The sequence below is a fragment of the Pelodiscus sinensis genome, chromosome 5 (assembly GCF_049634645.1).
Source record: "Pelodiscus sinensis isolate JC-2024 chromosome 5, ASM4963464v1, whole genome shotgun sequence".
Lineage (NCBI taxonomy): Eukaryota > Metazoa > Chordata > Testudines > Trionychidae > Pelodiscus > Pelodiscus sinensis.
The window spans coordinates 91,602,505-91,614,096 of record NC_134715.1 but is presented as its reverse complement, the minus strand read 5'-3'; the positions used below and the strand labels follow the sequence as shown (position 1 = coordinate 91,614,096).

The 11,592-nt window shown below is 44.1% G+C and overlaps 1 protein-coding gene across 11 annotated transcripts in view; it reads left to right on the top strand.

Moving 5' to 3' along the window:
- The first annotated feature begins 255 nt into the window (after window positions 1–255).
- LIMCH1 (LIM and calponin homology domains 1) overlaps window positions 256–11,592 on the top strand; it is a 282,053-nt gene continuing 270,716 nt past the window's right edge. For 3 of the 11 annotated variants that reach the window (XM_075930519.1, XM_075930518.1, XM_006111913.3), the window contains exon 1: window positions 258–713. In XM_075930519.1, coding sequence (XP_075786634.1) covers window positions 615–713 — 99 coding nt within the window. In that variant the 5' untranslated portion in view covers window positions 258–614. Of the gene's footprint in view, window positions 714–11,592 lie in introns of all 11 variants that reach the window. The other 8 variants (XM_075930515.1, XM_075930516.1, XM_075930523.1 and 5 more) reach the window with 6 other exon arrangements.

The window sequence follows — 11,592 nt, the reverse complement described above, 5'->3', positions numbered from 1 at the left end:
TGGCTCTTGCTACCTGTAACTGAAACAGACCGGGCAAGTGGGCTGCTGGCAACATTTGAAAAGAAACGGGGCCTGCTCTTCCCCCTACACAGGTTGCTCCGCGGGCGGCCCGGCCCTGGCCGAGGCTGATTGGGTACCAGGTGCGCCCGGGCGCTTCCCTCGCTACTGCAGAAGCATCTCCGCCCCGGGGGCAGAGCGCCCCCGCTCGCCCCAGCCTCAGTGCATAATGAGGCATGTGATTGCTGCTGTTTGTTGCTACTGCTGCTGGGGGCGGTGGCGGCCGGCAGGAGGCGGGGGCCGCGGCGGCCTGGGCATTTGCATGGGCTGAAGGCAAAGCGGCTTCGACCGTCTGTTTTTATTTTTAGCTGGCAGCTCAGCTCGCGTTGCAGGGGGCGGGGAAGGGACGCGGCTGGCTCCCGGCGGGGCGGCAGGACCGGGACACCAGCAGAGAGGTTGCCGCAGGCGAGCAGCAGCCAGCGCGGCTGCGAGCTGATCGGAGGCAGGGAGCGGCGGGCAGCGGCCTCTCGCTCCTCCAGCTAGAGGATCTGCCTGGGGGGCCACTCGGCTCTTCTGAGCGCGCCTACTGCAGCGGCAGCACCCGCAAGGTTTTGCAAATGGCCAGCCCTCGGCTAGAGCTGGAAGCGGTTCAGCCTCCGCAGCAGGACCCTGCCCGTCCTGAGCCAGCCTTTGCCGAGGCGCAGCGCTGGATCGAGGTAAGCAGCCCTCGCTGGACGCTGGGGGAACCGGCACCAGCTGCATTTCCCCTCTCCCGGGCGGGAAGCATCTAGCTCCCGGAGAGCGAGGGACCGGCCAGCTGTCCTCGGCTCAGCGGTTGTGAGGGGTTTAATTTTACCCCTCCTGGCTTCCTTACCCCATCGTGTGCGATTTGCAGCTGGACTGGCGAATTAATCCCAGCGCCGCTTCCTCGCCCCGGGTGGCAGGAGGCTTGGGGCCATGGAGCCGAGCTGGAAGAGGGTTAAAGTGCTGCAGATTCACGGGCGGGCATTGTGGAGTAGTCAGGATGTGGTTGTGGTTTTTTTTTTTTTTTTTTTACTCCTGTCCCTCTTAATCTCTTAATCGCATTTATTTCCCTTGGACCCAAAGGAGACGGTCGCTCGTAAACAGGAGCTTGATGGACAAGATGACATGAAAACCTGCCCCACAATCTCCCTGGTTGGGTGCGTTAGGAAGGCGGGGTGCTGCCCATGCCGGTGTGGGGCCACGCGTGGCTTGCCATGATCGGTCCGCTGCCTGTGCTGGCGCTGACACGGGCTGGGGAACTGCGGGCTCTCTGATTTGGATCAGATTTCTCTAGTGCTACCAATTCCTCCCCGTGCCTGTGCAGGTTTCCGAGAGCAGGTCTTCGTGCTCTAATGCGCATAGCGCTCGGGCGGGTGGCAAAGCGCTGCCAGTGCAACACATCCAGCGTAATGGGATGGGGGTCGCTTGCCCAGTCTAGGCTGTGCTGATTTATATGCGGCTGCAGATGAGCACGGTGGCTCTGATGATCCGTGGGAGTACGGAGAGAAGGTCGTTCTGGATTGACTGACGGGCGGATTGTTGTGTGACTGATGACAGTGCCTGTTGTGAACTAGGTCTAGACCAATGTAAGAACTTTCCACTACAGCTTCCTTCTCTGATAACTGATTCTATCTTTAACTCTGGGTTCAATACATTTGGTCTTGCTCTACCCACGGGTGAAAACAATTTAGACACTGTTTTCTCATGATTATAATATGTAAATATATTATACCCCCAGACTGTCATGAAATTTGATAGTGCATCCAGCATGGAAAGATAAAGTCTTTCACATAGCCCTTAATCTAATCACCAGTACAGAACACCCAAGAAAACTGTCTTCATTCTATACCGCTTTTTCCTTGAGCTGCAGGTTTCTGAAGCTGTGAGTAGCTGCAGTTTCCATTTTAATAAAGCATTTTGGAAAAAATAACACTTGAAATTTGTTCTGAGTGTTTAAAAACTAGACGAATTTCTCAGGGATACCTCTGACAATGTAGTTAGCTCAATGATTTATGAAGAAGAATGGTTCTTGTTCTGATATTAAACAAAAGGGTAATATTGGGCCAGAGTTGAGTAAAACTGCACTGATGAGGAATTAGTGGCAGTTGTGTGTGTCTGTGCTCCTCTCTTCTCCAAAGAAATAGAGGAGATCCAGAAACAGTAAATGAAAATGGTGAGACATAGATAGGGTTCTGGATTTAGGAGCCAATGAAAAGATGGGGGGGGGGGGCTAGTATGTTTAAAAAAATGTAAAAGGGAACATGACAGGTCTATACTTACCTAGTCAATATTTTTAGAGTGCTCCTATTTATCCCTTTTTTTCTACGCCGAAAATAGCACGTAAGTATTGAATTTCAGTATAAAGTTGAGAGAGAATCCTATTCTTTTCATACAGTGCATAGTTACTTTGTGTCTCTGAGTTCCACTGGTTATCACTGAAACTAAGAGATGAGTGGGATCTAAAGGGATTAGATTTAAGATTGACACATTTGTGGTTCAATTATATGATGATTGATGGAGTGTAATGCTGCTTCAGAGAGTAAAGCAAAAACTGCCTGAGATTTGGAGGAAAACTGCTCCTGGGAAAGTTTTCACAGTTCACCAGGACAGGGATTCTTCTACCTTGCTCTGTGTAATCTGTACTGGGCTAGATTTCAGAACAGTGGTCAGTCCTAGGAAAGCAATTTCTTCCTTCATGAGTCTGTTTCTAGACTGCACCCACAAGTAGCATCTTCTATTCAGCATTGCCTGTATATTCTTCTCTTTTCTTAACCATTTGGCATGGCAGAATTGGCATTATGTGCTGTGCAATATCATTGCTGATAATAAATGTGAAGTGCATTATTATTATTATTTATTATTAATTATTATTATTATTACTTTTATATCTTAATGTGCATGTGAAGTCACGATTTCCAACAGAAAGTATTTCAGGAATATAGTAATTTGCCATATTTGATTAATTCAGTGGTCCAATCTCAGAGAATAGTGATAGAGATGCAGCCGTGTTAGTCTGGTCTAGCAGAAACAAAAGAGAGGACTATGGAGCATGTTAAAGATGAACAAGGTGGTTTATTAGGTGATAAGCTTTCATGGGCCAGACCAGAGGAAGTGGGTCTAGCCCACGAAAGCTAATCACCTAATAAACCATCTTGTTCATCTTTAACATGCTCCATAGCCCTTTCTTTTGTTTCAGCTATCTCAGAGAGTGATTCAGTGGAAGATCTGAGAAACTACATATTCAACAGGTATGGGTTAATCTGCCCTCCGCATCAAGTCTCTTCTTAATCAGTAACAGATTGGTTTAAACTTGGAAGCATGAAGTCTAATATCTCTTCCAAAACCGTTGTCAGCTTTGACTGTCCTAACTGGACAGTTGGGTGCAAAGCAAGGCCTACACTTAACTTGATGGTGTTGATTTGTTTGTAATACATTAACATTTTAATGCCATATCCAATCAATTCTAAAATTTCAGAGAAGGTTCTAGGCATTAGCAGGAAGAATATTACTTTTTATGGTGAAAATAAGAAACCTGGAAGGAGCACTGGAGGAGACACAGGCTTATGACCTTAAGTTAGCAGATTCAGCAGTGTCCCCCAGTTGTCTAATTATCTACAGATCAAAGACCAAATTGATAGCAGCCATTAACACATTCCAGCATCATCCACTCCTCCTCTGCCCCCAAACCTCTTCCTTCCCAATAAACCCTCAGCTCTGCCCATCCTCCAGTTGACAGTTGAAAATGAGTCATATCTTGGAAAGAGAGAAAGAGAGAAAGAGAGAAAGAGAGAAAAGAAAAATAATAGGGGAGGTTACAGGGATGCTTGTGGCAGGACACTGCTGAATCTGTCTCTGTGTAGCCTTCTAAATGTTACATGCAATTATTTAGTTCAACTGCTTTTATGGGCCTCCTCACTGATAGCTGTGCACCTAACAGATTTTAATGTATTCCTCTTCCAAACACCCTTGTGAAGTAAGGAAGTACTTACTTCTGTGTACCTCAGTTCCCCCACAACACCTTGATGAAGTAAAGAGTCCAAGGCTGTACAGCAGGGGTATCCAAACTTTTTTCAAAGAGGGCCAGATTTGATGAAGTGAACATGCGTGAGGGCCGACCATTTTGCCCGACATTCTTTGAACCATTAAAATTAAATGCAAATTAACTATTTTATGCAAAGTTTATTGCAAACGGCATACTTTTCATTTCGTCACATGGATGACAAATCTAAACAGGTGTTAAATCACTCTGCCTTTCATATCTGAAGGCCAGATGAAAAAAAAATCCAGGAAGCTGAAATATGTCAGGAACATTGTAAAGTACATTACATATTATTGGTAATAAACATTGTCTGTCAACTTTTAAGTTCAAAAAATATGAACAGGAACATAACACCAAGTATATCTGTTGTGTCCAAATATATTTATAACTGATTTAGACCAACTGACATTAACTGAGATTTTACAATGTATTCATCTCGTTGGGGGCCATAAAAGATAGATATTACCAAATTACCTGTGGGGCCGTATTAAACCGGAACACGGGCCGCAATTGGCCCGCGGGTCGGACTTTGGACATGCCTGCTATACAGGATGTAGTGGAGTAAGGACTTAAACTCAGGTTTCCTGGGGTCTCCAGCTAGTGTCAGAACTCCTGAACTATCCTTCATTCTTTCAAGCCTATTTGAATCTTGCTTTTTTTTTTTTTTTTTTTTTTTTTTGGCCTCCATGACCACTTCTAGCAATGAGTTTCCCAGTTTAACTTAGTGATGTGTGAGAGTTTTTCAAAGGTAGGTGTAGAGTTGATGTGACTAGTGTAGTACAGAAGATGGAATATTGAAATTCTATTAAATTTTTTTAGATTAGATCATAAATATGCCTAATGTTTTAGGAAACTATAATTCCACCTTGCACCATGTGTTTAGTTTCATACAAATATAAACAATACTCTTATGTAATAGTAACCTAGTATTTTAGTTTAGCATATGCTGTTCAGATATAAGCACCTCAATAACAAAACGGTCAGTATTGATAGCACTGAGAAGATTTAAAGTGATGTAACTATATGATAGAGCTTTTCCTGTGGCGCACTCTGCATTATTAAAGGGTGCAGTATCCCATTTCAATTAACACATCTCAATTTCACTAAAAGAAAAGATCAGCCTTGCACAATATAATGGGTTACTACAGCGAAACAACAAATCTCATTTAATCTAGTGGTTGGTAATTTTGAAATGCCAGTGCTCCTTGATATGCTGATTTTTCAAATTGGAGTAACTGATGGTTTGAAAGAACATCTGTAAAAACAGTTATTCATACCACAACCATTCATATGAGGATAAAACAGCAGTGAAGTTGCATTTAGTGCTGTGGTAACTCCTGGGGTGCTATCTCGTAATTGCACCTCTTAGGCTTCCCTCATTATTCTGTATATTCACTGTTGGGACTTTGTTGAACTAGGAATGGATTTCCCATAGACTTGTAGTACTTAGAAAATTTGCCAGCTGATAAGAGAGCTTCCTTTATGGCTGCTTGGTAACAATAAACAAGTCCTGTTTTCACTGTCCTCAACAATTGGAATTGGAATTTGCTGTCCCTAGAGATGTGCACACCTCTCAAGATGAAAAAAAATCTATTAATAAAGAGCCTCCTCTTTTGAAAAAAAAATTAATGTGTTCCTTCTAGAGAGAACTTTTGTTAGGGAGAAATTTCCCAGGCAAGTGGTTTGTAAAGGGTGTGGAGTGGTGGTGAATGGATTATTGGGCAAACTAGCTGGCACTATAAGGCCAAGTCTCTCTGTACAACACAGTGACACTGCAGCTGTACCAATACAGCTGCAGCGTGCTTGGTGAAGATGCTTTATGCCAGGGCTACTCAGCCCACAGCCCATTTGTTTGTGGCCCGTGGTATGGTTTGGGTTTATGCGGGGCTTAACACTCAGCCCATGGGTAGGAAAATGGCCTCCACTGGGAACATGCTCCACAGTGGTGAGGCGTCTCCCAGGCGGAATGAGCACTGAAAGATGCAAGTGGATGGGCTGTTTAGAACAGACGGTACAGGGTGTCGGCGTTTCTAGCTCCCAGGGAGGAGGTGCTGGGAGCACCGGGACATTGTGGGAAGTGCTGGCTGCTTAGCCTTATGGGCAGATCCTGAGAAGTGCTGACTGGCTTTCACTGCCCAAGTTTGGGTTTGTTGCTGTGGCTTAAGGCTTAATCTTTGTATTCATGCTGGTCAGTGTGAAAGAAGCTATTTGCAAACATATGTGCATGTATATGCAACCACACTTAAGTTGCGGCCTCGGCATGTGCTGTATCATTGTGGCCCTTGGGGCTTTCAAAGTTGAGTGGCCCTGCTTTATGCTGACAGAGGAGAGCTCTCCCACTGTCATAAAAAATCCACCTCTGTGAATACAGAAGCTGTCAGCCAGAGAGGTATGCTCACAAATGCTTATGTCACTGTAACTGTCGCTCGAGGTGGGGGAGTATATTCATATAGCTAGCAATACAAATTTTGCTGACACGGGCTGTAGTGTAGACCAGTGGCTCTCAACCTTTCCAGACTGTTGTACCCCTTTCAGTAGTCTCACTTGTGTTACATACTCTTACTTTCACTTCAGTTAAAACTTACTTGCTTACAAAATCATACATAAACAGATTATAGTGTCACAATGCACTGTTACTGAAAATTTGCTTCGTTGGTTATTTTTACTATATAATTATGAAATAAACAAATTGGAATATGAATATCATATTTACATTCCAGTGTATTGTGTGTAGAGGAGTATAAGCATTTCATTGTATGAAATTTTTGTTTTGTATTGACTTTACTAGTGCTTTTTACGTAGCTGGTTGTAAAACGAGACAAATATCTAGATGAGTTGATGTACCCCATGAAAACCTCTGTGTACCCCTACAGGTACACATTCTCCTGATTGAGAACCACTGATGTAGACATAGCATACATTTTAAATTCATAAAGAAGTTTGAGGTTTTTGAAGGGGTGGATGCAGGGGAACAATCAAGAATGCTCCTATCAGCTGGTGATAGGTTCCATCTTATTCTTGGATTAAGGTGAAAATCCATCTTTGAATCTTTAAAAGGATGTAGAATTAGAGAGCTTTCAAGAAAATCTTATGAATTTACTCCTGGGAGAATTCTGCCTCACTGTGCATGTGCAAAATTCATGTGCTGAATGATTTTTTTTTTTTCCTCCTCAGCAGAAAATAACTTTTGAACATAAGAATGGCTGTACTGGGTCAGACTAAAGGTCCATCTAGCCCAGTAGCCTGTCTGTCGACAGTGGCCAGCACCAGATGCCCCAGAGGGTGGACCGAAGACAATGATCAAATGATTTGTCTCCTGCCATCCTTCTCCAGCCTCTGACAGAGGCCAGGGACACCATTTCTATCCCCTGGCTAATAGCCTTTTATGGACCTAACCTCCATGAAATTATCTAGGTTCTCTTTAAACTCTGTTATAGTCTTAGCCTTCACAGCTTCCTCTGGCAAGGAGTTCCACAGGTTGACTACACGCTGTGTGAAGAAGAACTTTCTTTTATTTGTTTTAAAGCTGCTACCCATTAATTTCATTTGGTGTCCTCTAGTTCTTCTATTTAGGGAACTAATAAATAACTTTTCTTTATTGGCCCTCTCGATACCACTCATGATTTTATATACCTCTATCATATCCCCCCTCAGTCTTCTCTTTTCTAAACTGAAAGGTCCCAGTCTCTCTTCATATGGGACTCGTTCCAAACCTCTAATCATTGTAGTTGCCCTTTTCTGAACCCTTTCCAAGGCCAAAATATCTTTTTTGAGGTGAGGAGACCACATCTGTACACAGTATTCAAGATGTGGGTATACCATAGTTTTATACGGGGGCAGTAAGATAATCTGTCTTATTTTCTATCCTTTCTTAATAATTCCTAGCATCCTATTTGCCTTTTTGACTGCCACTGCACACTGTGTGGAAGTTTTCAGAGAACTATCCACGATATATCTACGAGAACTATTTGCTGACAAGTGCTGAAGTTATGAGTGAATTTTGCCCAGCATGGGCCACTATGGAGCCAGAACAGAGAGCAGTTCCAGTTGTGGATAGGGACAAGAGGCTGCTTTCCTCAGAGTGCCCAGGCTGTAGGGGCAGAGCCCAGAGGCGTGGGACAGATAGACAAAGTGAGACACGTGGGGGAGTTTTGATAGGGAGTACAGACTAGACTTCAGACAGGCTAGTGGAGGGTAAGGATGTTAAGTATTGGGCAATTGATTAATTGAATAGTTGATGCATTTTTGCATCGACTATTTGATTAGTCATTAGGGCGCCTCTGCCCTTGAAGTGTAGCAACAGCTCTAAGGCTGTTGCTGCACTTCAAAGGCAAAAGTGCTGAAGCCCGGGGTCAGCTGGGGACTCCCCCGCTGATTCCAGGCTCTGTATGGCACTGCTGCTTTGACGGCAGTGTTTTAAAGTGGCAGCGCCACACGGAGCCCGGAGTCAGTTGAGGAGTCCCCAGCTGATCCCAGACTCCACGCAGAACTGCTGCTTAGAAATGCTGCAAGGGGCCTGACAGCGGGCTCCCCTCAGCATTTCAAAGCAGCAGCGCCTCATGGAGCCTAGGGTAAGCGGGGGAGTCCTCATCTGGTCCTGGGCTCCATGTGGCACTGCTGCTTTGAAATGCCATGAGGAACCTGATGGTAGATTCCCTGCAGTATTCAAAGCGGCACCGCTGTACGGAGCAGCTGACCCCGGCCTCCATGTGGCGCTGCCCCCTCTTCTCCCACCCCTTCTTCATCATCAACAACCACCACCATTGCTCAACGCCCATTGGTGTCCAATGCCTCCCTCGTTATTTCCTTCCATCTTTACCTGTCCAGTGCGGAGTGGCTTAGTTTCTGTAGACTAGCTCCGCACCAATCTACTATATTATCTACCCATTCTCTGTGGGGTCTGCCTCTCCTATTCGGACCATCCATTATGCCGAATACCAGGGTCTTAACTTTTTGCTCATTGTTCATTCTGCAGATATGCCCGAATGGCTGTAACTTCCGTTGTACAACCTTCTGCAGTAGGTTCTCTTTGGGGAAGCAACTAGTCGACTATCCTGTCGACTATCCGATAAGCATTTGCTTATCGGATAGTCGACTAGTCCTTCACATCCCTAGTGGAGTGACAGACTGTGGAGTGACAGACTTTAATGGGCGTGGAGGTGCAGACACACATGGGACAGTGGAAGAGGGTGACTCAATGGATCAGCCAAGGTCTACATAGGAAAGGCTCCCTAACAATCCTTCTTCTCACCCCAAACTCCCTAATTCTTCTCTAGTTCTCACCTCCCAACAAACCTTTAAGTTCACACCTAGGCGCCTTCCCAGCAATTACCTCTCTGTCCCTCAGTGGGGATGTAAAATCCTGTTTAATTGGTTAACTGGTTAAACATTACATTTAATTGTTTAACCAGTCAAAGGGGGAGCACATAGGGAAGCCACTCCAGCCCAGCTGGACTGCAGCAGCTTCCCTGGCCACTGTGGTCAGACCTGAGCAGCTCCACCACTGCGAATGGACTGTTCTAGCCATGCTGGAGCGCCCTCTGCCCAAAACAGGTCCCGCAAGGCTGGAGCAGCCCCTTGCCTGTGGTGGGTGGGGAGCTGCTTTAGCCCTGACCAGTTAACCAGTGGCTAACTGGTTAACAGTTCACATCCCTATCCCTCATCTCCTCTGTAGACAGCTATTTGGAGATAATTTACCAAAATAATTGAAAATGGTGTGATTATATTGTCTGGGTGTTTTCATTTGCCCCCCCCCCCAAAAGGTGCAGAATTTTACCATTGTGCATAGAATTTTTACTATTTTGATGCACAATTCCCCTAGGAGCATGAAATATCTTATTGAGTGTCTGGAAGCAAAACCTCTCGCTCCCAATATATGGCTGGGGCTCTGAGGCTTAATGTTTCCAGTAGGGGTGTAAATTCCTGGTTAAAAAGTTAATTGATTTTTTTTTTTAAAAAAGGTTAAATGCTGTGTTTAATTGGTTAACCCTGGAGCAGCTGATGGCATGCCAAGGCTAGCTTGGTGTTGTGGCCAAGGCTGCTTCCGCTTTTTAACTGGTTACCAAGTAAGTATGTTGATAACCTGTTAACTGGTTAACCCTTCACATTCCTAGATTCCAGTGCAAAAACATAATTTTAAGAGAAAAGGGGAGGGAATTCATTGGTACCATCGTGATGTCTGAATTAAGTAATCTCAACTGGAAACCCTGTTCAAGTATCTGGCAATCTAAATTACAGTGAAAGGCATTCAAGTTTGTTATAAACAATTAGCTTAAACACACTCGTTATCTTCAAAACCCACTTGTGAAATGTGCTTTGAGAGAGCGCTCTAACCTGACTAGAGAGGCACTTGAGGTAGTTTATACTTATTTTTTATATAAACACTCGTTAAATGATTTGGTCCCATCAAGTTGAGCACATTGCTAGGCTGTGTCCTTATTTCCGTTACCCTTTTCTTCCTTTCACTGTTTATTTAAATTCCCATTTGACATGAAGTGGTTTATGTGAAATCCTTATAGCAAGAACTTAATCTACCTAAGTGTTAGTACAGCTTTTAGCATAGAGTACCCCAGTGCAGTGTGGGTCCTTTAGACATTATTGCAATATAATTTAACTCTTCCCCCTCTGTTTTCATTTTGCTAAGTAGGGGCTAGAACTTTCTAAGCTTTTTTGATGCACGTAGGTTTTGTGAAGCCAATATCGATATCCTTAAAAGCTTGTGAGTAAATTTATTTATATCCTAAACAATTACATTATCCAACTGTAGAATGAGGCATGGTGAACAGGTGAATTAACCTATGGCTTTGAATAGTGCAGTGGCTTGCTTAACTTATGATTATTTCCAGCCAGTGTTTGTAATTGAAGCTTTCTGTCACTGAAACCATAATAAATTAATCTGTACCTGATAATAATATCTGCTGCGGTTAGACTTACAGGACAGAACACATGTTTTTTACATGGTCCCTACACTTGAAATTGAACTACTGGTATTGCTTTTCTTCATGATGAGAATTACAGGCTTTTAGGCATGAGACCAACTGAGAACTCTGATAGAGATTGGATAGGATATAAGAGTTACGCATTTTGGGTCCAATTCAAAGCCTATTGAAGATAATGGAGAGACTGTTGCTTATTTCAGTGGGCTCAGGATTATGCCTTTTGCCATTGTTGGGAGGATGTGTTGGTCACACAGTAGATCTATAAGGTAGATTGGAAATGACTCTCTAGAAGAGAGCGAGGTCCATGGCTCGTTTCTGTTTGTAACTGCGCATACATGCAGGAGACCACTGATTTCACAAGGGTTACTCCAGACTTGTATTGATGTAAATGAGGGCAGAATTTCACTTAGTCTGTTCCAAGGCAGAGCTGGTTACTACAGACAAGGTGGATAGAATACATCAATTTATTCATTCTGACTAAAATAACCCCTCTTTGTTTGTGCTGTCACCATTCAGAGTGTATTCCTTTTCCAGCTGCTTAGCAACCAACCTCCTCTCCTTTTATATGTGTCCAATTCCCTTATCATGAGATCA